This window comes from Xenopus tropicalis, chromosome 1, assembly GCF_000004195.4.
Source record: "Xenopus tropicalis strain Nigerian chromosome 1, UCB_Xtro_10.0, whole genome shotgun sequence".
NCBI lineage: Eukaryota > Metazoa > Chordata > Amphibia > Anura > Pipidae > Xenopus > Xenopus tropicalis.
The window spans coordinates 129,723,774-129,750,611 of NC_030677.2; the positions used below are offsets into that span (position 1 = coordinate 129,723,774).

Here is a 26,838-nt window from a genome sequence, read left to right on the forward strand (position 1 = left end):
GAGATTCTTAAACAATCACATGCAAAGATAAATATGTACCTGTATTTTTATCTGCAGTTTACCTTGGTATATCTCAATATATACATGTCATGGGATCCCTTACCTGTAGCTAGTACTCACACATAATGTGCTTTTCAAACGCCCCTTAGCTCTCTAATTATTTATTGATTTATAGTAAAGGCTTTACTGAGCATTCATCCGGCAAGATAACCCACATTATGACAGAGATGCATCTCTCTATCAAAGACCAATCAAGGTAGTGACAAAAATAATGTTGTTATTTACAATAGTAAGTCACCTGCCGGAATGTCTGGGACTGTGAGTGAAAGCACATGAGAAAGGCGATCAATGAAACAGGGTGAATAATGAACCTGCAAGAGAATACAGAAGGTTTCTGTCTTTCATAACTTTCCAGTGCTTCAAAGAAACAAGTGCTGTGCCAAGTGAGCTCAGATTTAGAGACAAAATGGTAAACAAAAAGTTAAAAAAAGGGGAAGAAGCAGAACAAGTTGGAGGATCTTAAACATTTCTGACATCTAGTTTCATCTAGGTTTTCATGTGATATTTTTTATATACTTCATCCCCCATTTGCAACATACTACTGAACAAGTTAGAAGTCATATTACAGTATCTACATCTGCAACGGATAAAAATGATGGAGTGAAAAAATAATTAAACATTCCATGTTCCATAGTTCCAATACATTGTTGCGCCTATAATCTATCCTGCTTGATTTAAAAAAATAATTTGATATGGTTGTATAAAATGGGAATTTTGCCTATAATATACCTTTGGTGCTTATATATAATGTCTCATGAACAGATTAAAGAAAAAATAAAATTGTAATAATTGTAGCAATACAGCAGGTCGGTAGTGCCAAACCAAGTTATGTGCTCTATAAAAACATGGACGCACTGCAAACAGAACATTTATGGTTTAGAAGACCAGTGGTGGTAAAAAAAATATTTCACTAGTTACATGCTGCATTCTAAAAAAATGTGCAAGTTGATAAAAAAAATTCTAAGTACCCCCAATGTAAAAGTTTTTGTCTGTTATTTATTACTGTTTTGGAGTTTGTCCATGTGGTACATGTGGTCACCAAATGTAGCCTAGCCCAGATGATTTCATATGCTTATCCTGTACTTATTTTCATCCTCTGCTACAGCAGTACAGAACACGACAGTGGAAACAGACACTGTGATACTGTCATGTGTAAGACTGGAAAGAGGGAAAACATAGGTGCAAACATAAATACATATTATATTACTGCAGACATTTTTTTTAAAAAAGAAACTGTTATCACAGTACCTGTGTATCATAATGAAATTGAATGCAGATGGGTAAATTTGTGTGGTATGTGCAACACAACAAGACCATTTTTCATTCTAGTTAAAAATATGACTATGCAACATGTTGCATCAGGCACCACCTGCTCCATCTGTAGGTGGTGCTAAGTAGATACATATTTGAATATTTGTCCAGGTTATTATTGAATGTATCAAGTATGTGTTGTCTTTTAGTGATGACAATTATATTTTGTTGAAGTCAGTTAAGGTAGGCTTAATGGCACATATTGATTTTATGTTGCTGGGTGCACATGGGCTTTTGGAACTCATTAAAGCTTTCATTTGCATGTTGTGGGCAACAATGTTTTTAAGGGATAAAAAAGTATTAGGTTTTATAGTATTAGGTTCTAAAGCGTCTTGAGATCAGGTATTCAGTGGTTATAAATAATAGTTACTTCTTACCCTTCTGAGGAACAGTTCTGGCCAGTAAAATAGACGTTCTGGCCAGTAAAACAGAGGGAAAATACGACCAGCTTCTTTCAGCCAACATGTATTACATAATTGAAGTTAGAACTGAACACGGAAAAAGCATATTTTGAATTGCTAAAAATACAGCATACTATAGGGCACCTTTAGTTTGTTTCACTGACATACAATGAAAAGAATGTGCAAGTAATTGCAGCTTGTGTCACTTCTTTTCAGACATATAAGAAAGGCCACTATCATAAATGACTTCAAGGCTTTAGTTTTAAGACTATTCATTGAACTGAATGATGTAAACTGAATACTAAGCTATGCTTTGACTGAGGCTGCAAGGCCTAATACTAAAGAGACCTTTGAGTGTTTTTCAAGCAAAGTATTTTTCACAGCTACTTTCAGATGTAGGTGACCCAGCAGAATAGACTACCACAGTGCTGTCCAACTAGCGGCCCGCGAACCCCCTCTGTGTGGCCCCCCCACCTGTCTGGCTGCTTTGATGGCTTACCTTTGAGTAAGCATTAAATGGTATCAGTACTGAGATTAACTGGCCCCCTGCATGGTTTTCACCTCAGATTCAGGCTGTAATCACTCTGTATTGTTTAAAAATGTAATCCCCTGTGTTTTTCACACCTTTTAATACCTGCATTGTTCACCCCCTGCAGTGTTCACACCTCAGGCTCAGACTGTAATCACTCCCATTGTTCACTTCGTCACACCTCAGACATAGGTACTGTAGGCAGAGTATGGCACATACAGCCAGCATAGGGCAGGTAGAGTATGGCACACACAGGCAGCATAGGTCAGGGAGGGTATGGCACACACAGGAAGGGTAGGGCAGGCAGAGTATGGCACACACAGTCAGGGTAGGGCAGGCAGAGTATGGCACACACAGGCAGGGTGGGGCAGGCAAAGTATGGCACACAGAGGCAGCATAGGGAAGGCAGAGTATGACACACACAGGCAGGGTAGGACAGGCAGAGTATGGCACACACAGACAGCATAGGACAGGCAGAGTGCTGCCTGTGTGTGCCATACTCTGCTTGCCCTATGCTGCTTGTGGGAGGTGAACCTGGCAGGGGTTTGTTGTGGGAGTTTGTTAGCAGTTGGAAATAGCCATTAAATGGTCCCAAAGGTGTGTAATTATGTACTGGGGGTTGCTCTGCTATCCACAGGGGAGGAGGAGGCATATGGAATTTAAATGTATATCTTAATATGACATAATTCTTTCACATATGAATGATGGTTGATATCACCACAGTAAGGACCAAGCATTTGGGATTTTGCTGTGCTACCACCATTGTGATAAAATAGGTGTGGTTTGAAGTGGGTGTGGTTTCAAAAAGGGGAGTGGTCAAACTGGCTTCCATTAGCGGCCCTCCACCATGTATGCTAGAGAAATTCCGGCCCTCGGCACCGTAGAAGTTGGACAGCACTGGACTACCATATTACAGTGCACCTAAATCAACTGGCTAAAAAGTTATACTGCACCATCAGTCAATCACTTAGTAATTATGAGCTATGTGCTTTGGCTCTTGAGTCAAATCTCTTGCCCAGTGTCAAATAATATAAGCTTCTGCTTTACTTCTTTTTATGGTAATGGAGTAAGCTTTATAGGTGTAGGGTTTTATCACATTACTATATGGGGTAGATATTCTACCTAGGAGGCAGCAATTTTTTATTTTATTTGAATGTCTCTGCAGACACCCTGGAGGGATCAAAATAGATGGATGCTTTTTCCTTTTTACATTTTGCTTATTCACTGCACTGGCCTACGATTATCAAGTCAGATTTAACTGCTTGTGTTTTCCCAGCAAAAGATGATTATTGCCCGGAAGTTGCTAACAGCCTTATTGATGGAGTAAGATGTCTTGGTGGAAGGTGCCCATATTAAAATCAGATATTAGCTGCATATTTGACCTTTACTTGCCAGATTAGAAACTCATAGGCCTGTGACTCAATCAAAATTTTCCTTTGCCTGATTATATTGGCTGAAGTCCTTATATGGTATATGGTCTGTGGCTAACAGCATTAAACTGGCATCCTGCATAATTCTATTGTTGACCCAACAGTAGGTGAATCAGAAAAATCCCATCAAATGAGTGGATATTTACATGCAGGGTCATCTTTATACTTGGCATATGGCCTGCTCAGTATAAGGCAGTTGCTGTAAGAACTTATGATGCTTGGAAAACAACAGGTGCTGGAAATGCTAGATGTTCTGTGCTACCCAGTATCATCATTCTTTTAACCCTTTAAGTGCCAAGGGACGTAGATTCTACGTCCCAGGTACCAAGGGACCAAAGTGCCATGGGACGTAGAATCTACGTCCAATGGCACTGTCGGGTTTACAAGCGCTGCGCTCGCTTTTAAAGCAGCGCAGCGCTTGTAAACCCCTCAGATCCCCCTAGGCAACGAGCAATGAAGACATACTTACCGATCCGGGTCCCCCAGCCGCACCGATCGCGTCGCCAGCCAATGACAGCAGTGGACACGCGTTGATGACGTGTCCACTGCTGTCCCTTTAAATAGCGCCGCCTACTGTCGGCTCCCTCACTCCTGCTGCGCACTTGGGACAAGATGGAGCTCCCCTGCTGCCTTCCTGCTGGATTGATCGCCCCTGATCGCCCCTGATCGTCTGCCTGCCTTGGGTAAGCTGAACTACAACTCTCTACCACTGTTTATTTTGCTTATTTCTATCTCAACTGTCTAAAAAAATTTTTTTTTTTTTTTTTTGCATTTTTTCTTCTATCTTTGTCATTATTACACTTTTGTACACATACACACTTATTTACAACTTTCCCAAGCACACACAGACACTTACACACACACTTACACTTACACTTTTTTTTTTTTTTTTTTTTTTTTTTCTTTCTTTCTTTTCTTTTCTTTCTGTCTTTGCTTTCTTTGGCAGTCTTTTTTTTTACTAAAACTTTATTTCTGATCTTGCTCTATAATTATCTGATTTATTTGGTTGCATTTTAGTGTTTTTTTGGCATTTTCATAATTGATTTCTGTTTTTGAATTATTCTATTGCACTGTAACTTTTTTTATTGCTATTTGGTGCTGAATTTGCAGTGACGTTGGTGGATCCAGGGCTCTGACCACCGATTTCATTGCAATTATTGTTCTTCTGTTGGTTTAGGTGGTTTTATTGGATTTTACGGTGTTTTATCTTTGCATTGTTCTTTATTGTGTGTTTAGTGCCCCCAAAAAGGTTGCTTTTGCAGTGACATTGGTGGATCCAGGGCTCTTACCGATTTCATTGCAACTATTGTTCTTTGATTGCTTTTAGTGGTTTTATTCCATTTGATTTCAGTTGTTCTAGAAAGGTCCAGAGGTGCTAAGATTGTTCTGGTAGTTTCTATTGCCAAGGGTTAGGCTGATGCCACACGAGGCGTAGGGCTGATTTTTTCAGCAAGTGGAAAAACGCTTGCCGAAAATTCAGCCCTACGCCTGCTACTTGTTCCTGCACCCGAATGAATGGGATACGCTCGGGTGCAGGCACGTGTAGCCGATATACGCATGAAAACGCGAGACTTTGCATTCTCACGCGTTTTCATGCGTATATCGGCTACATGTGCCTGCACCCGAGCGTATCCCATTCATTCGGGTGCAGGCAAAAAAAAAGGGGTGCATAGAGTGCAGCCCCAATATTATGCATTTTCAGGTTTGGCGGCCATGTACTTATGTGCAACCAGACATAGGTATCGTTTTATTCAGGGGAACTTGCAGATTGATGGTTAGTAAGTTTTTGGTAGTTGCCATGGAGATTTTGGGGAGAAATCTAGGTTTTTTTATCTGGTTTTTCCTTGATTTCTGACCAAAGCGCTGACTTCTGCAAGGGACTGCGGCCACAATTTTCCATGTAGAAAGAGAAGAGTGGCGTCTCTGAATAGCTGAAGGTGTGCACTTTTCGTAAATATATAGATTGTGGGGGTTATCTCACAGGTAGGGGGGGTTAACACTGAAAAACTGCAGGTAGTGCACATAGAGCGCAGCCCCCAAAATTTCAACTGAAATTGCCCTTATGCATTGCCCCTGTTTGGGGGCATTTGGTGGCCACGTCTTTATGTGCACCCATACATATGGGGTATCGTTTTATTCAGGGGAACTTGCAAATTGAGGTTTAGTAAGTTTTTGGTAGTTGCCATGGAGATTTTGGGGAGAAATCTAGGTTTTTTATCTGGTTTTTCCTTGATTTCTGACCAAAATCTAGGTTTGTATCTGGTTTTTCCTTGATTTCTGACCAAAGCGCTGACTTCTGCAAGGGACTACGGCCACAATTTTCCATGTAGAAAGAGAAGAGTGGCGTCTCTGAATAGCTGAAGGTGTGCACTTTTCGTAAATATATAGATTGTGGGGGTTATCTCACAGGTAGGGGGGGTTAACACTGAAAAACTGCAGGTAGTGCACATAGAGCGCAGCCCCCAAAATTTCAACTGAAATTGCCCTTATGCATTGCCCCTGTTTGGGGGCATTTGGTGGCCACGTCTTTATGTGCACCCATACATATGGGGTATCGTTTTATTCAGGGGAACTTGCAGATTGATGGTTAGTAAGTTTTTGGTAGTTGCCATGGAGATTTTGGGGAGAAATCTAGGTTTGTATCTGGTTTTTCCTTGATTTCTGACCAAAGCGCTGACTTCTGCAAGGGACTGCGGCCACAATTTTCCATGTAGAAAGAGAAGAGTGGCGTCTCTGAATAGCTGAAGGTGTGCACTTTTCGTAAATATATAGATTGTGGGGGTTATCTCACAGGTAGGGGGGGTTAACACTGAAAAACTGCAGGTAGTGCACATAGAGCGCAGCCCCCAAAATTTCAACTGAAATTGCCCTTATGCATTGCCCCTGTTTGGGGGCATTTGGTGGCCACGTCTTTATGTGCACCCATACATATGGGGTATCGTTTTATTCAGGGGAACTTGCAAATTGAGGTTTAGTAAGTTTTTGGTAGTTGCCATGGAGATTTTGGGGAGAAATCTAGGTTTTTTATCTGGTTTTTCCTTGATTTCTGACCAAAATCTAGGTTTGTATCTGGTTTTTCCTTGATTTCTGACCAAAGCGCTGACTTCTGCAAGGGACTACGGCCACAATTTTCCATGTAGAAAGAGAAGAGTGGCGTCTCTGAATAGCTGAAGGTGTGCACTTTTCGTAAATATATAGATTGTGGGGGTTATCTCACAGGTAGGGGGGGTTAACACTGAAAAACTGCAGGTAGTGCACATAGAGCGCAGCCCCCAAAATTTCAACTGAAATTGCCCTTATGCATTGCCCCTGTTTGGGGGCATTTGGTGGCCACGTCTTTATGTGCACCCATACATATGGGGTATCGTTTTATTCAGGGGAACTTGCAGATTGATGGTTAGTAAGTTTTTGGTAGTTGCCATGGAGATTTTGGGGAGAAATCTAGGTTTGTATGTGGTTTTTCCTTGATTTCTGACCAAAGCGCTAACTTCTGCAAGGGACTGCGGCCACAATTTTCCATGTAGAAAGAGGAGAGTGGCGTCTCTGAATAGCTGAAGGTGTGCACTTTTCAGAAATATATAGTTTGCGGGGGTTATTTCACAGGTATGGGGGTGTTTAGACTAAATAACTGCAGATAGAGCACAGCCCCCCCTTATGCATTGCCCCTGTTTGGGGGCATTTGGTGGCCACGTCTTTATGTGCACCCATACATATGGGGTATCGTTTTATTCAGGGGAACTTGCAAATTGAGGTTTAGTAAGTTTTTGGTAGTTGCCATGGAGATTTTGGGGAGAAATCTAGGGTTTTTATCTGGTTTTTCCTTGATTTCTGACCAAAATCTAGGGTTGTATCTGGTTTTTCCTTGATTTCTGACCAAAGCGCTGACTTCTGCAAGGGACTGCGGCCACAATTTTCCATGTAGAAAGAGAAGAGTGGCGTCTCTGAATAGCTGAAGGTGTGCACTTTTCGTAAATATATAGATTGTGGGGGTTATCTCACAGGTAGGGGGGGTTAACACTGAAAAACTGCAGGTAGTGCACATAGAGCGCAGCCCCCAAAATTTCAACTGAAATTGCCCTTATGCATTGCCCCTGTTTGGGGGCATTTGGTGGCCACGTCTTTATGTGCACCCATACATATGGGGTATCGTTTTATTCAGGGGAACTTGCAGATTGATGGTTAGTAAGTTTTTGGTAGTTGCCATGGAGATTTTGGGGAGAAATCTAGGTTTGTATCTGGTTTTTCCTTGATTTCTGACCAAAGCGCTAACTTCTGCAAGGGACTGCGGCCACAATTTTCCATGTAGAAAGAGGAGAGTGGCGTCTCTGAATAGCTGAAGGTGTGCACTTTTCAGAAATATATAGTTTGCGGGGGTTATTTCACAGGTATGGGGGTGTTTAGACTAAATAACTGCAGATAGAGCACAGCCCCCCCTTATGCATTGCCCCTGTTTGGGGGCATTTGGTGGCCACGTCTTTATGTGCACCCATACATATGGGGTATCGTTTTATTCAGGGGAACTTGCAAATTGAGGTTTAGTAAGTTTTTGGTAGTTGCCATGGAGATTTTGGGGAGAAATCTAGGTTTTTATCTGGTTTTTCCTTGATTTCTGACCAAAATCTAGGGTTGTATCTGGTTTTTCCTTGATTTCTGACCAAAGCGCTGACTTCTGCAAGGGACTGCGGCCACAATTTTCCATGTAGAAAGAGAAGAGTGGCGTCTCTGAATAGCTGAAGGTGTGCACTTTTCGTAAATATATAGATTGTGGGGGTTATCTCACAGGTAGGGGGGGTTAACACTGAAAAACTGCAGGTAGTGCACATAGAGCGCAGCCCCCAAAATTTCAACTGAAATTGCCCTTATGCATTGCCCCTGTTTGGGGGCATTTGGTGGCCACGTCTTTATGTGCACCCATACATATGGGGTATCGTTTTATTCAGGGGAACTTGCAGATTGATGGTTAGTAAGTTTTTGGTAGTTGCCATGGAGATTTTGGGGAGAAATCTAGGTTTGTATCTGGTTTTTCCTTGATTTCTGACCAAAGCGCTAACTTCTGCAAGGGACTGCGGCCACAATTTTCCATGTAGAAAGAGGAGAGTGGCGTCTCTGAATAGCTGAAGGTGTGCACTTTTCAGAAATATATAGTTTGCGGGGGTTATTTCACAGGTATGGGGGTGTTTAGACTAAATAACTGCAGATAGAGCACAGCCCCCCCTTATGCATTGCCCCTGTTTGGGGGCATTTGGTGGCCACGTCTTTATGTGCACCCATACATATGGGGTATCGTTTTATTCAGGGGAACTTGCAAATTGAGGTTTAGTAAGTTTTTGGTAGTTGCCATGGAGATTTTGGGGAGAAATCTAGGTTTTTATCTGGTTTTTCCTTGATTTCTGACCAAAATCTAGGGTTGTATCTGGTTTTTCCTTGATTTCTGACCAAAGCGCTGACTTCTGCAAGGGACTGCGGCCACAATTTTCCATGTAGAAAGAGAAGAGTGGTGTCTCTGAATAGCTGAAGGTGTGCACTTTTCGTAAATATATAGATTGTGGGGGTATCTCACAGGTAGGGGGGGTTATCACTGAAAAACTGCAGGTAGTGCACATAGAGCGCAGCCCCCAAAATTTCAACTGAAATTCCCCTTATGCATTGCCCCTGTTTTGGGGCATTTGGTGGCCACGTCTTTATGTGCACCCATACATATGAGGTATCGTTTTATTCAGGGGAACTTGCAGATTGATGGTTAGTAAGTTTTTGGTAGTTGCCATGGAGATTTTGGGGAGAAATCTAGGTTTGTATCTAGTTTTTCCTTGATTTCTGACCAAAGCGCTAACTTCTGCAAGGGACTGCGGCCACAATTTTCCATGTAGAAAGAGAAGAGTGGTGTCTCTGAATAGCTGAAGGTGTGCACTTTTCGTAAATATATAGATTGTGGGGGTTATCTCACAGGTAGGGGGGGTTAACACTGAAAAACTGCAGGTAGTGCACATAGAGCGCAGCCCCCAAAATTTCAACTGAAATTGCTTTTATGCATTGCCCCTGTTTTGGGGCATTTGGTGGCCACGTCTTTATGTGCACCCATACATATGGGGTATCGTTTTATTCAGGGGAACTTGCAAATTGAGGTTTAGTAAGTTTTTGGTAGTTGCCATGGAGATTTTGGGGAGAAATCTAGGTTTTTATCTGGTTTTTCCTTGATTTCTGACCAAAATCTAGGGTTGTATCTGGTTTTTCCTTGATTTCTGACCAAAGCGCTGACTTCTGCAAGGGACTGCGGCCACAATTTTCCATGTAGAAAGAGAAGAGTGGTGTCTCTGAATAGCTGAAGGTGTGCACTTTTCGTAAATATATAGATTGTGGGGGTATCTCACAGGTAGGGGGGGTTATCACTGAAAAACTGCAGGTAGTGCACATAGAGCGCAGCCCCCAAAATTTCAACTGAAATTCCCCTTATGCATTGCCCCTGTTTTGGGGCATTTGGTGGCCACGTCTTTATGTGCACCCATACATATGGGGTATCGTTTTATTCAGGGGAACTTGCAGATTGATGGTTAGTAAGTTTTTGGTAGTTGCCATGGAGATTTTGGGGAGAAATCTAGGTTTGTATCTAGTTTTTCCTTGATTTCTGACCAAAGCGCTAACTTCTGCAAGGGACTGCGGCCACAATTTTCCATGTAGAAAGAGAAGAGTGGTGTCTCTGAATAGCTGAAGGTGTGCACATTTCGTAAATATATAGATTGTGGGGGTTATCTCACAGGTAGGGGGGGTTAACACTGAAAAACTGCAGGTAGTGCACATAGAGCGCAGCCCCCAAAATTTCAACTGAAATTGCCCTTATGCATTGCCCCTGTTTTGGGGCATTTGGTGGCCACGTCTTTATGTGCACCCATACATATGGGGTATCGTTTTATTCAGGGGAACTTGCAGATTGATGGTTAGTAAGTTTTTGGTAGTTGCCATGGAGATTTTGGGGAGAAATCTAGGTTTTTTATCTGGTTTTTCCTTGATTTCTGACCAAAGCGCTGACTTCTGCAAGGGACTGCGGCCACAATTTTCCATGTAGAAAGAGAAGAGTGGTGTCTCTGAATAGCTGAAGGTGTGCACTTTTCAGAAATATATAGTTTGTGGGGGTTATTTCACAGGTAGGGGGGGTTAACACTGAAAAACTGCAGGTAGTGCACATAGAGCGCAGCCCCCCAAATTTCAACTGAAATTGCCCTTATGCATTGCCCCTGTTTGGGGGCATTTGGTGGCCACGTCTTTATGTGCACCCATACATATGGGGTATCGTTTTATTCAGGGGAACTTGCAGATTGATGGTTAGTAAGTTTTTGGTAGTTGCCATGGAGATTTTGGGGAGAAATCTAGGTTTGTATCTGGTTTTTCCTTGATTTCTGACCAAAGCGCTAACTTCTGCAAGGGACTGCGGCCACAATTTTCCATGTAGAAAGAGGAGAGTGGCGTCTCTGAATAGCTGAAGGTGTGCACTTTTCAGAAATATATAGTTTGTGGGGGTTATTTCACAGGTAGGGGGGGTTAACACTGAAAAACTGCAGGAAGTGCACATAGAGCGCAGCCCCCACATTTTTAGCTGTAATTGCCCTTGTGCATTGCCCCTGCTTTGGAGTGTTTGGTGCCCATGTCTTTATGTGCACCCATACATATGGGGCATCATTTTATTCAGGAGAAGTTTGTCTTTCAAATATGCCTTTGCTAGAAAATTTTTATGAGATTTTTTTTTGTCAAATCCACATTTGATCATGCGTCCAAGTTTACGTTTTAGAAAAAAAAAAAAAATGTCATAAAAAGTTCCAAATTTCACAATGCACTGACAAAAGGTATTTGGCTTTTGAGTGAAAACTACATTGCACCTAGAAACCTGAAGGTCTGTAGTTTCTAAAGATACCAAACATGAGGGGATATTTTAGATTTACATATAAGTTATGCTGCATTAACTGTTACAAGCGCTTTTCTGCTTTGTTCTGGTGTGATATTGTACTAAGTATTGCCTTAGTTTGGGGGTTACTTCTGGACAGGAACTGTGGGGTACCACCACATATTTGGTATCGTTGGAATTGGGAGTATCAGGGCTTTTACAAACAATAAAAAAAAGTGAGTAAAATTAACTTTTCTATGGAAAAAAACCTCAAAATATACAGAAATTTTTCATAATTTTATTTTTTTTTTACATATTTCACCCAAAATACACATCATATCTCCAGAAAAGTTATAAAATTTGGTATGTATGTCGAAGCCCAATTAGTGACGAAAAAAACGATATATAATTTCCCTAGTTTCGTGGAGGTTTTCCTACCAAAAAACATTGTTAAAGTGAATGAGTACAAAATGCTTAAAAAACGTCTGGCACTGGGGGGAACCGAAATGACGAATTCGGCTGGCACTTAAAGGGTTAATAAATAATACAGTGCAATGTAAACCAAAGGTTGAAATCCAGGCACCAAGCTTGATTAGGCTTCAGGCTAAAAATAATGTCTTATAAACCAGGAGTTAAGCTAGTACGGAAATATTATGATAAAAGCTACATGGCATGTGAAAAATAATTCTGAACACTTTTTTTGATTAGTGAAAGATAAAATTGAGTCTTTGTATGTGTTGTGCATCATGTTTGTCCAATGAAAAACATATTTTTGGCATTGGTATCTCCGACATTAAGTAACAGTCTGCAAAGTAATAAGGGTATTTTTGTGTACTGCTAATGGTAGAGAAATATGCATGTAAGGTTAGGGATCTGCATTCAGATTAAAGGGGCAATTACATTTTTTTTGCCAAGCAACTCCACCTTTAGCTCTTCTGTCCAGAGCACAATCTTCCCAATCATTGGGTCTTCCTTCCTACCGTTCCAAGTAAGTCATGTTTGTTTAGTGACTTTCTGACTTTCACACTGATGCTGATGACTGTAGATATTTTGATGTAACCCTGGACTTCCTAGATATATTTTTGAGCATCTTTTGGGTTGCATTTGGGAGGATTTTCTTGGCACAACTTGCTATTAATATCTTGCCAACAGTCAAGGACTGTCTCCATTTACATGTAGTTAACTGTATTCTGAAATATGTTGCTTTAAAAAATCTCTGACATTAATGGTCAAATGCAGTAGGCAAAGGGTTTTTTTTCCCACAATTCCAGAGTAATTGTTGCCTTGGGGGTGGGGTTACACCTTTCACAATTGTGCCCAATGCATCAAAACACCTGCAGTTGTACTTGAGTTCTGATATCAGTCAGAAACAATTGTGCTTAAAGTTAGGGTGGCATCATTTTTGGAACACAGTGTCAAAATTATATCCGCTGCTGCTCTTATTGATGCACCCTGAAGTGGGAACCCTGGAATTTCTGCAAACTGTAAGGTGGCGGTAGTCCCAGGGTCCCCAAATGTCAATAGGTGTACTAGCACACGATTTGGAGCAGAAGATGGGGCAGACACACCAGCACCAAGCACAACTATAGGGAAGTACATCTTAAATGCAAGTACAGGCATGAGACCTGTTATCCAGAATGTTTGGGACCAGGGGTTTTCTGGATAAGGGGTCTTTCCATTATTTGGATCTCCATATTGTAAGTCTACTAAAAACTCATTTAAACATTAAATAAACCCAATAAAATTGCTTTGCCCCCAAAAAGGATTGGTTATAATAAAATTAAATCTATAGGAGTTGGCCCTCCAGTAATTCGAAACTGTCTGGATAATGGGTTTCTGGAAAATGAACCCCATACCTGTACCATTAATAAATGCTATCAGTATGCACAATGACTGCATCCATTTTAGCACAATTAAGGTGCGGTGGTAAATGAGCCATTGCAAATCGTGTGAATGTGTTGTTGCTTCCAAGAAAACTTGACACTAGAGAAAGGGCAGTTGCTTGTCACTATGGAGAAATGATTTGTGGTAAACTGATACAAGCAAATAGTTATGCAGTAAGGGTTACTTTTAACTTGGTGCTATTCAGTTTTTAGGTGACACGTATAATTATTTTGTTAAGCTGTGAATCAGAAATTCCACAACTTCTGCTTCAAAGTAATACTGACATGAAGAAACTACTTTTCAAAATATTATTGTACATAAAAAGTTCACTATAGGTTGTGTTAATAATTTTTCACCAACAGGTCTGTTTCTGTATGTAATAATTACATAAAGTTCCTAAACCTGACTGTTTTGCCAACCCGACTGTCCCTTCTGAGCCTGTCATTTATAGATTCTAATGCTAATGAACTTCTGCTGCACAAATATGAGAGCCCACTCATAGAGGAACATGGGGTATCAGAGAGGTAATTGAAAAGTATCTGCCAAATATGTTTAAGGAAAAATTCAATGTCTGACTTTAAGTTCAAGCCCTACTTGGAGGTTAAACCTTTCATCTGTGTCATAAAAGGGCTACACATATTATTAACATTTTATTATTAACATTTATTTATAAAGCACCAACATATTCCGCAGCGCTGTACAATAAGTGGGTTTCATACATTGGGCATACAGTGTAACATATAAAGCAATCAATAACCGATACAAGAGGTGAAGAGAGCCCTGCCCAAAGGAGCTTACAATCTACAAGGAGAAAGGGTTGAGACACAAGGTGTGGGAATGGGCATGACCAGAGTTGTGAGAGGTGTGGCACAGGGTATTGCTTTTAGCAGCACACTGAGTTTATGTTAAACTAGATTAGGGTAAGCTTCTCTTAATAAATGTGTTTTTAGAGATCTCTTGAAGGCAGAGAGATTGGGAGAAAGTCTGACAGATTGTGGGAGCAAATTCCAGAGAAGAGGTCCTTGCAAAATCTTGAATGCAAGTGTGTGAGGAGGGAATAAGAGAGGAGTTGAGGAGTAGGTCAGTAGAGGAGTGTAACAAGCAGGTTGGAAAGTACCTAGAGATGAGTTCAGAGATGTAGGTTGGGGCAGAGTTATGAATGTAAGAGTCATTAGTTTGAATTTTATCCTGGATGGTAGGGGAAGCTTGTGAAGAGATTGGCAGAGTGGCATGGCAGAGGAGGAGCAGTTGGAAAGGTGTATGAGCCTGGCAGCAGTATTCACTATGGACTGGAGTGGGGACAGTCTTTAGAGGGGAAGCCCATATAGTAGGGAGTTACAGTAGTCCAGGCGAGATATTATAAGAGAGTGAATAAGAATTTTGGCAGCATCTTGGGTAATAAATGATCGTATTTTGGAAATATTTCTTAGGTGAAAGTGACATGATTTGATAAGTGACTGGATATGAGGAGTTCAAGGACAGGGCAGAATCAAGGATAACCCCAAGGCACCGGGCCTGGGAAGATGGGGTGATGGTAGAATTGTTAACCGTTATAGAAACCTTGGGAACAATGTGGGCGTTGGATGGGGGAAAGAGAACAAATTCAGTCTTAGAGAGGTTTAATTTAAGGTAACGTTTGGACATCCAAGTGGAGATAGGAGACAGGCAGGAAGAGACATGAGTTAGAAGCTCTGGGTTGAGATTAGGAGAGGAAAGATAGATCTGAGTATCATCCGCATAGAGGTGGCACTGAAAAGCCAAAAGAATTGATTGATTTTCCAAGTGAGGAGGATTAGAGAGAAAATAGTAAGGGGCCCAGGACAGAGCCTTGAGGAACCCCGACAGAAAGAGGCAAGGGAGAAGACGATTCACCATTGTAAGAGACACTGAAGGATTTATCTGAGAGATAAGATGAAAACCAGGATAAGGCAGTATCACGAAGGCCAAGAGAGCGGAGAGACTGAAGGAGAAGAAGGCGATCCACAGTGTCAAAAGCAGCAGACAGATCGAGAAGTATTAGTAGCGAGTAGTGTTTTTTGGCTTTAGCTGATAGGAGGTCATTTGTTAGTTGGGTTAGAGCAGTTTCGGGGAGTATAAGAATATACTCATAAACATATAAGAATATATTTGTGTCATAGCGATTCAGCCATAGTTTCAATAATGTCTAGGGCACAAATAAGTTTCACCCCCGATCCATAACATAACTGACTTTTAAAAAGGGCTTACATGTGTATTTAAATAGGGATTCTTTTTAAATCTCACCATAAGGGGCCTTCAAGCTACTACTCCAATCACAACAGGGGTGGGGGCAGCCCCTCAGATTCGGAACCATAGCATTAGAGGTTTTGGCCTTATACATTTATGAATTTTAAAAATTCCTAGACGCTTTGTGTAAATGGCTTAGCTAAGCTTTCTTATCCTGAATGTAGCTAGAATCCATACTGTAAAGAAGACTGCTCTTTCATAGAAAAGAAACAGAGATACAGTTTGAAACATTTAACATTTCACATAAAACAATGTCCTAATATACAACTGCTTACTATATCCTATTAATTTAATATTATACAATTTTACAGTCACAATACATATCTTAAGATTTATTCTTTAACATAATTCTGTAATAAACCTAAATTATGTGCGGTAAAGGTTGAATTTAAATGTAAAAATGTTTATCATTTATTTTATTATCTTTTATTTAGATAGCTCCAATATGTTACGTATCACTATACAGAGATTGTTCATCATTCACACTATGTAAAATATTTATGTATGTAAACTAATATAGAAAGATATTGGGATATATTTAGTTCAGAAGCATATGCTGCTAAACCTATATACAGTGGACAGAGGAATTTGTCTTTTTTTCCTGGCAGACATTTGCTAGGGATTACAACTCACAGCTCTTCATATAAGTATATATGAAATACAAATATTACACTTGGCACAGAATCTATCTTGACATAACATTTCCCTTACTTTGTTGTTCCTCTTTTATGTGCTATAATATTAAGATTATAAAACGTTTATAGTATGTTAATTCACCATATTCAAGAACCATAACATATGAGCAAAAAGTCCTGGAAAAAACTTTATTAGGAACTCTATTTTAGCACTATATCTGGTGTGACCAACTCTTCCTAACCCTGAGATTCCTCAGCCAATGGCAAGATTATGGAAAGCCTGGTTACTACAATTGTACTATAGTTTTAAAAGTTTTAAAATTGTATGTAATGCATGTCTACATGGTTTCACTATAATAGATTAATTGAATAGCCTTAGTCTTAAATAATGGTATTTAACAGCTTGAAGAACACAAAAAAAAGGAAAACTTCTTTGGAAGATACTAAATTAATTGATATTACATACAAATGTGCATATGTCTTTCTGTTGCCAGATTTATTAATAGTGTAACAGCTATTCATGCTAATTGGATAACATATTTAACTACTTTTAAGCTTAAATTGTAGGATGAGTGCATAGATATAATATTTCCATTTGATACTGAAGAAGTCATGGCGAAACACGGTGCATCTGCTATGTTGTAGGATGTAGATAAAAGAAGCATAGTAGAAGGAGAGAAGATACACAAGAGCAAAGATCATTGTAAAGGCAAGAGATAGTGGGTAAAGTGAGTATGGTGGGCCCATTAAGTCAGGTCCCTACATTGTCTCTTACAATAGTGTGATTCTTTTAAAGTCTTGATTGTCCTGGAGTCTCTGGAGTTTTGAGATTGTAACTGCTATAGGGATGGTGATGACACCCTTTACAGTGAGCAGTTAGTTGTTTAGAAGAAAAAGTGTGCATGTAATACTGTGGAAATGTGAATTTACTCTTCTTGAACATCTTTGCTTTTGCAGCTCACAATAATGCTTCTCTTTCTCTGGCTGTCCAAGTGAGACTAAGTTTATAACAGGATCAGTAGAATGTATTGGGAATTATTGTGACAGGAAGAAAACAGATATGTTGTCAAATATGGGTAAATACATATAAAGGGTCATTTACGACTGCAAGTGCAGTGAGCAAAGTACAATTTTGAATACATTTGGCATGTTTTTCCCTATAATTCAGCATTTTTTCCACAGAATTCTAGAGTTGTTGCACTCACCAGAGGGAATTCAAAATAAATGCTGTTGCGCTTGTACTTCAATTTAAATTAAACTCAATTAAACTTAAAGATTTGCAGGTCCGGTTGCTGTCATTTCTGGCATTTGTCATAAAAGTGACATGTGCACCTGATTCTTTAAATAAATGATTCTTCTGGAGGTTGCAGCAGCTCCAGGCTTTCTCTGCATCACTTGTTTCAGAACAGGAGGTAAGAAGGCAGTGACTACGAGTACAACTATACAAAAGTGCAAGGAGTACCTTTAATGCATATTGTTTTACATGCAGCTGCACTCGCAAATGGCCCCTATAGTGTATGAGACATATTTTTGTATATCTGTATTTTTTTATATAATTTATAAATATTCTAGGTTTGTGCCACTACCGATAATTTCTATAACAAACATTACCCCTGGAGGGATGGGTATCCCCATCTGAGTAAATGCCCACACATCTCCACAAGATGGCAGATAAAGTTGCCTTATATGATGTAGCCTTTCATATTGTGTACATAGTATAGACGATGCAGACTTCAGTGATACAGTATATTTTACATAGCACAAAATGTTGGAGAGACGCTAGATTCCATAGCTCCTGGGCAATGTCCATCAGCCTGCACAATGAGAAGTGGAAGCCTCTGGTTCTGGCTTTCCCTATGCATGCTCCTGGTCCAGAAATCAGATTGGTTGAATTCATGGTTGAATATGGTGGCCAACAACAAAGCCCAGGGATTATTGTGGCAGGCACAGATCTTGTTTTTCAGTTGGGCCATTCTCTGGACCCCTGTTACAGCCATATGTCAGCTCTTTTTCCCCACTGTTACAAGAGTTTATTTTAGACTTGGGGATATCGTAAACTTTTGTAACCTATTGTGAATTTGATCCCCACCCCAAAGCTCAACATCAACTCTTGAGATAGGGACAGGAGTGTCACGTAGAGTGGGTGTATTATTCCTTTAAAATAGCAGTACCAGTACTTTTTGAAAAGTATATATATATATATATCTGTATATATAGAATATAGTTGTCTATTGAGAATGAGAAACAAGCCCCCAAGGCTTTCTAGAAAAGGGGTTACTGGTTCAGTTTGCAGTTTTAGCCTGACCTAAGTTGACTTAATATTCTAGGTCAGTGCTGTCCAACTTCTGTTGTACCGAGGGCCGGAATTTTTCCGACCTACTTGGTGGAGGGCCGATAATGGAAGCCAGTTTTGACCACTCCCCTTTTTGAAACCGCACCCACTTGAAACCACACCCATGTTATCACATGACCATACCTATATTAATGGTTGTTGTACAGCAAAAACCTGCCATACTCTGCCTGCCCTACCCTGCCTGTGTGTGCCATACTCTGCCTTCCCTACATTGCCTGTGTGCCATACTCTGCCTTCCCTACCCTGCCTGTGTGTGCCATACTCTGCCTTCCCTACCCTGCCTGTGTGTGCCATACTCTGCCTTCCCTACCCTGCCTGTGTGTGCCATACTCTGCCTTCCCTACCCTGCCTGTGTGCCATACTTGGCTGGTTTGTGCCATACTTGGCCTGTGTGTGCCATACTCTGCCTTCCTTACCCTGCCTGTGTGTGCCATACTCTGCCTTCCCTACCCTCTCTGCGTGTGCCATACTGTCACTGTGTTTGCCATTCTTGGCTGGTTTGTGCCATACTTGGCCTGTGTGTGCCATACTCGGCCTGTGTGTGCCATACTCTGCCTTCCCTACCCTGCCTGTGTGTGCCATACTCTGCCTTCCCTACTCTGCCTGTGTGTGCCATACTCGGCCTGTGTGTGCCATACTCTGCCTGCCCTACTCTGCCTGTGTGTGCCATACTCTGCCTTCCCTACCCTGCCTGTGTGTGCCATACTCTGCCTTCCCTACCCTGCCTGTGTGTGCCATACTCTGCCTTCCCTACCCTGCCTGTGTGTGCCATACTCTGCCTTCCCTACCCTGCCTGTGTGCCATACTTGGCTGGTTTGTGCCATACTTGGCCTGTGTGTGCCATACTCTGCCTTCCTTACCCTGCCTGTGTGTGCCATACTCTGCCTTCCCTACCCTCTCTGCGTGTGCCATACTGTCACTGTGTTTGCCATTCTTGGCTGGTTTGTGCCATACTTGGCCTGTGTGTGCCATACTCGGCCTGTGTGTGCCATACTCTGCCTTCCCTACCCTGCCTGTGTGTGCCATACTCTGCCTTCCCTACTCTGCCTGTGTGTGCCATACTCGGCCTGTGTGTGCCATACTCTGCCTGCCCTACTCTGCCTGTGTGTGCCATACTCTGCCTTCCCTACCCTGCCTGTGTGTGCCATACTCTACTTGCCCTATGCTGCCTGTGTGTATGGCACACACAGGCAGCCTACAATGACACAATGCTGGCACTGCTCCTACAGTCTGCACAATAACTATATATTAAAAAACTTTTTAATTGCAGTACCACCTCAGTATATGTTCTTTTTGTAGTGTGCAGGGATTATTTGTGAGTTTCTACTGCTCCTAGGTGTGAACAGGGGAACAATATGGGTGATTACAGCCTGAGGTGTGAACACTGCAGGGGGTGAACAATGCAGAGATTAAAAGGTGTGAACAACACAAGGAATTACATATTTAAACAATACAGCCTGATTACAGCCTGAATCTGAGGTGAGAACCATGCGGGGGGGCAGTTAATCTCAGTACTGATACCATTTAAAGCTTCCACAAGAGTAAGCCATCAAAGCAGCCAGACAGGTGGGGGGCCACACAGAGGGGGGTCGCGGGCCGCATGCGGCCCGCGGGCCGCCAGTTGGACAGCACTGTTCTAGGTTACAAGCTTTCTTATCACCTCCCATAGATCTCCTATTGCATTATAATCCACTGCCAAGATACTAGAAGGGGACTGGCCCTGCAACATATATTGGCAGGACTGTGCTTGGGTCTGGCACTGCCATAAACTCCTTTACTGATCATCACATATGTATTACAGTCAGGGTTGGACTGGGGTATGAAAGGCCAACTGGAGCTGTAACCCCCTCTGGGGGCCCAGTCTTTTGCTTACCCACCGCCATCGCCTTTTCCCCTGTGCACAAAGCTTATACTTTCTTTTGGAGGGAGAGTGATGGGGGAGGGAAGGCAGGAATTGGGTCTGGGTCAACAGAAGCTTTTTTCCTTGTAATTTAGTTAAAGGCCAGTAATACAACTGCATCTATGTCAGATATTTGGCTTATCAAACACCAAGGACTTTTGTATAGTTTTTCCACTCACTTTCCCCCAGGTTGGCATGAATACATTTTGCAGTGATATCTGGAACGTTTGTCCTGATTACTTTTCACAACCATTTTCAACAAATCCACTGACCTTCTAAGTCATCTAAACGTCATTACTAGATCAGTTTAGGAGACATAATTGACTTCTTTAGTGAACATTGATCTTGGTACATCACAAAGTGCAACAGACCCTGCGTTTTTCTAAAACAATATGCTTTACAGACAGTAGTAAAATAGTGACAAACACTTGTGTCTTATAAGATTACTAGCAGAGATGTATATAGACATCTTCAACAACAGCTTACATTACTGCACATTGCAACGGTAGCTGCTTGGATCTGATATAGCATGAATAACTCTTTCCATAAAATAATTTGAACCACATGGATTCTAGCTTGCAATTTTACTTATCCGTATAATTTGTGGTAGCTGCCTTTCTGGCGATGCCTTTTGAATAACTACTATTGCAGTATCAGTATAGGAAACAGCTGCAACAGCCTGAAAGCCCGCATAGGGAGGGGCACATTTCTATTTCTGGTATGTTGTATAAAAATTTGTATGTTGCATGAAATGTGCTTTTCTGTTGTCTAGGGAGGCACTTGCTCAAAGTATACTAGACATACAATTAGACTATTTCTGTAACAGTACTCTACCTCAACACAAAGAAGAAACTAAATTGTCACAAAGAGTTGATATAAAGATAAGAGAATATATGAGTAGCTTGTGGTATGAATTATCACGGACTTGCTCTGCAGCTGTAGGAGTTGTTGAAAATAGGAAAGGAATAGTTGGAGATTAGTGAGGATTAGACTTGGCTATCTTAAATTCCATTTCGAAAAAAAAACATTTTTGTCCTAGAGATTTGGTAAATATTCAACAGTTTTGTCCATGGAATATTAAATATTTGCAAATGGAACAATATATATAATGGAAGTTGCCAGAGAGGAATGACTGTTCTGTACTGAACTGCAGGAACCACTTTGCATTGCTCTACTGGAATATGTGTGATGCAGAGCAAATCGTTCTTGTCCCAAGTTGCCAAAACCTGAAATATGTCACTCAATAAAAAAAAATAAGTAACATTTAGATGAAATATAAATAGTATTATGGCTTTCTGCTTTTTTTATTTTTGTTACATTTCTACATTTAAACATGATGGGATTTTTCCTTCTGGAACAAGCAAAACCACTTCAAGAGCATTCTTTTCTCATTTTACCTTAACAGCTGCATATAACTATAATTGTGGGTAGGTGTGCCGTGAATAGATATTTGAGCCATTTCTATTTCTGGATTTATGCCTGCCATTATCATTATGCAAAATATATTTTAAGGGATGTGAAACATATCTTTAAGTGTATTTTATACAGTGCTGTGGGCTACAGAGCAAGTCATTTATAGATTGCATAACATTTAAACAAGATTTTTGTAATTTTATAGTTCTGTATCAAAGCATGTACAATATGGTGATCATTTTTTAAATTAGAATATAAAATTTCCATGCCGATTTTGGACAATATTGCCTACCTTACCTGCACCCTAGTCACGTTTCTACCTTGCCTACCCCTAGTTCTGGCTCTGTCTGCAAAACCCAGACTTTTTGACTGGCTGCTAGATGGCATAAGGCCAATCCTGGAGACCAATGGAAATGTTCTTTATGCCACTAAAATGCTCAGAATTTTACAAGTTTGATGTTAGGTTTCTGGCCTTTTGCCATTCGTAAAACTCCATGCCCCCTGTGAAATGAAAATCAGCACTGAATGGTTCAGCTGAGAATGTTGAGATTTCTTTATATCCAGTTGCAGTCACATAAAAAAAATGATTTGCGCAAATTGATGCCAGCTTCAAGTTGGTAATTCCCGCTGTGGACTGCTTCAGTATATGCAACAGATCTGTGCATTTTTATGTTGGGCACAGGAAATGACAGAATTTTCAGTGCAATTGCATTCAGTTTGTCAAAATGTGAATACAGGTATAGGACCCGTTATCCAGAATGCTCGGGACCGAGGGTATTCCGGTTAAGGGGTCTTTCTGTACTTTGGATCTTCATACCTTAAGTCTACTAAAAAATCAATAAAACAGTAATTAAACCCAATAGGATTGTTTTGGCTCTAATAAGGATTATTTATATCTTAGTTGGGATCAAGTACAAGGTGCTGTTTTATTTCTACAGAGAAAAAGGAAATCAGTTTTAAAATTCTGAACTATTTGATTAAAATGGAGTCTATGGGAGACAGGCTCTCCGTAATTCGGAGCTTTCTGGATAACGGGTTTCCTGATAAGGGATCCTAGTACAATGGACTCCTCCTTCCAGGATGGGCCTTCGCTAAGGGAAAGTTTCTCTATGGAGGGTGGTGTATAACTACTCCTCCCACTGCAACGTGTATGTGTAAAATGCAATAAGTAAGCAAATGGATGCCAGGAGCACTTGCTGATGAACTAAATAACAGGTTTATTTATCCCAGACAAAAGATGTTATTGCAGGGTGAAAATACTAACACTCTTGTGAGGTACAGGTATGGGACCTGTTATCCAGAATGCTCGGGACCTGGGGTTTTCCAGATAAGGGATCTTTCTGTAATTTGTATCTCCATAACTTAAGTCTGCTAAAAATCTTTTAAATATGGAATAAACCCACTAGGATTGTTCTGCCCCCAATAAGGATTAATTATTTGTCTTAGTATTACCTTAGTTTGGATCAAGTACAAGGTACAGTTTTATTACTACAGAGAAAAAGGAAATCATTTTTAAAAATTAGAATTATTTGCTTATACAGGTATAGGATCCCTTATCTGGAAACCCGTTATCCAGAAAGCTCCAAATTACGGAAAGGCCATCTCCCATAGACTCCATTATAAGCAAATAATTCTAATTTTTAAAAATGATTTCCTTTTTCTCTGTAATATTAAAACAGAACCTTGTACTTGATCCCAACTAAGATATAAACAATCCTATTGGGTTTAAATGATGTTTAAATGATTTTTTAGTAGACTTAAGGGATGGAGATCCAAATTACGGAAAGATCCCTTATCCGGAAAGCCCCAGGTCCCGAGCATTCTGGATAACAGGTCCTATACATGTAATGGAGTCTATGGGAGATGGCCTTTCTGTAATTTGGAACTTTCTGGATAATGGGTTTCCGGATAAGGGATCCCATACCTGTAATACAATTCTTCAGCAGTACAATTGATGTTATTTGTAGATTAAGCAGTAAAGTATGGTGTCCACCGGTTTATCCCTCACAGGTTGCAGAATATTAAATATATAATAAAAATGTAAAAATGTAACTGAGCCTGTCTGGCATTGTTTATTTATAACAGTGATCTAGTCTAATGAAAATGTGATTTCAGGTCATTATGTTTCTGTGGACTCATCCAATGGATCACGGGGGCAGAAAGCTGTGCTGATTAGTCCAGATCTTCATCTTGCAGAATGGAGCTGCCTCAGACTGGTGTACCAAATTGCAGGCTCAGAATCCTCTCCAAGTCCCAGCAGCCTGAATGTGTTTGTCAGGCCTGAGGGAGAGAGCTTTGATTACCTGTTATGGTCAGCAGAAGAACATTCAGACAGCTGGCTAATATCAAGCATAGATTTAAAGAACACAACAAAAAGGTTCAAGGTAGGCATAAAGAGCAAGTCCTTTAATGTTTGTGTGGGAATGCTTCTATCATTAAGCTTATACAGCACATTACTAATTAAGGATTTTTAATGGATAACGTGAAGGAAAAAGGGCTTGGTGCATCTGAGGAAGACATAGGGTATATGGAGAAGAGTATGATATTGGTGCACTCTAAAAAAATAAAATAGATAAGGTGCAGCAATATCAACCAGTAAGCAATTAGTTTTGAACAAGTAAGAAAGCAAAACAAAGACCTTGACAGTTGTTATTTGCAGCTACATTTGTGCAAAGTAGCACTTGTTAGAAATGTTAGTAAATGTTAGTTCTTGTCCTTTTAATATGCTCCTTACCCTCTCTCTTCCTAAAAATTTATGTATAAAAAAATATATAAGCTTGTAAGAGAATGTAATAATGGCCTATTGTGTATTTGCAAGAGTACTGAGTTATTTTGTTGCTTACTTTTTTCAAGTTTACAGTGGCACTGCATAACCACTGAAATAGCTGGCATGAATGTAAGCTTACAGGTCTGGTGTTGTTAAGCACCAAGGCAAAGCAGAAGTGGATTAAATGCTTACAGTAATGCTTATGGGATACATGCATGAGCCAGACGACAATTATAGAGATCTTAGCTTTATAATATGCTTCTTTGCAATTCTACATTATCAACAGCTTTCCATCCACAACAGAGAGTGGTTTCCATTATACCACTAGAGGGGTTCAGAGGATACCAAATGACTACATTACGTTAAATGTTTAAAGGTCATGTCAACCCAGAAAATATTTTTTGCCTAATAAAAGAAAACATAATTCTAAGCAACTTTGCAATATACATCCATTACAAATTTTCAATGGTTTTTAGGTTATATGTATATATAACTGCTATTAAAAGCAGTGTTTGTCTGACCTTTTCTATTGTATGCACTGGTGGCTCTGACTGTTGAAACAATGTAACACAAGGCAGCAGACTGACAGACTTGACTTGGTGGAGGAGACTTACAGTTGCAACATTGTTTAAAAAGTTATAACCAGGAGTTAAGCTGCTTTCAATAGCAGTTAGATTTAAAACTTTTAAAGCACTTAAAATTTTTAAGAAATTCATGGAAAGTTGCTTAGAATATTTTTTTTCTTTTATTAGGCAAACAATTATCAGCCAAGTTTGATTTTCCTGTCAGATTGAGGACCACATGGGCTCATTAATGTTGGTCTTGCTCTTACAGCTCCTATCCCCTACATTGTAATTTGATCGTTTAGCTCTAGGGCCAAACAGTCTGATTAGAAGGATATCTCTTACCTTAGGTGGGCATATCAGGGGAAAGAGCTATTCGTTTGGTGGCCTCACTAAATGAACTAATTTTATAGTGTATGGCCACCTTTAAAGTCAACTGGTCCCAATATATGTTGCCACACTGGTGGCTGACAGTGTAATTCTGGCAATCCCTGACCAGCGCACTCATCGTAAACCCTGGTCATTGGCCATTTTGCAAGCTCCTGCCTGGCAACCAACTCTGCTGGATAGCTCTACACACTACACTACAACATATACACGGGACAAGATGACTTTAAGACCATGGGGTTGATAGGGTTGTGGCAGGGAGGACTGTGTAACAAGGACAGTATTAGTAAGTGGTCTTAGAAGTGGTGCAAAAGTCCTGTGATAGTTCTGATCACTGGCCCAAGGAGCCATTAAAAGAATTTTATGGTTATTGCTATTTATAACATGAGGCCATAATGTGTTCTATGCTGTACTGTGTTTAAAGCAGAGACAGTGTAAAGTTTGGTTCTGTATTTTTAGCCCCATCAGGTGCCCCAAGCAAATTATGTTGGGGCAAAGAAAGTCAGCAAGAAATAACTGGGTTGCTCTGTCAAACATCCACTCATTTTGCCTAAGACACTACACTTGTATATTGATTCTAACCTAATAAGTTAGGTTCATTTATGTGTGGAGTATTTCTGTTGCTGTAGTACAAAGTTCTGGTAATTCTATTTTTTTTCCTTTTAGCAGAGTTTGTACACTCTTTTCATAAATTAGTAAATGCTCTCTGTTCATCTGTAGATCATTCTGGAAGGTGTATTGGGACTTGATGCAATGAGCAGTGTTGCTATCTTTGAAGTGAAAATGTCTACTGGTTATTGCATTGGTATGTACTGTTTATTTATTAAAGTAAAAAAAAGGAAAACAACATAGTTTGTCCATCAAGTTCATCCCTTTTATATTACCATGTAACATAGTTGGTCCAGATAACCACACTCATGTAAAAGACGTAAGAAGTGATAAATAAGGTGTATGGATCTAAATGAAAATAGCATTTAAATCACGTTTTGTAGCATAAAACAATAGTATACCTTAGACCTTTTCCAAAGGTTTACTTAATTCTTCAAAGCAGTGCTGTCCAACTTCTG

At 40.3% G+C, this 26,838-nt stretch overlaps 1 protein-coding gene across 2 annotated transcripts in view; it reads left to right on the forward strand.

Moving 5' to 3' along the window:
- Positions 1-26,838, forward strand: part of mamdc2 (MAM domain containing 2) — a 61,009-nt gene that overhangs the window by 12,025 nt on the left and 22,146 nt on the right. For both annotated transcript variants that reach the window (XR_004222708.1, NM_001079373.1), the window contains 2 exon segments: positions 24,170-24,438; positions 26,492-26,576. Coding sequence is in view for 1 of the 2 variants with exons in the window: in NM_001079373.1 (NP_001072841.1) it covers positions 24,170-24,438; positions 26,492-26,576 (354 nt within the window). In the remaining variant the exon portion in view is untranslated.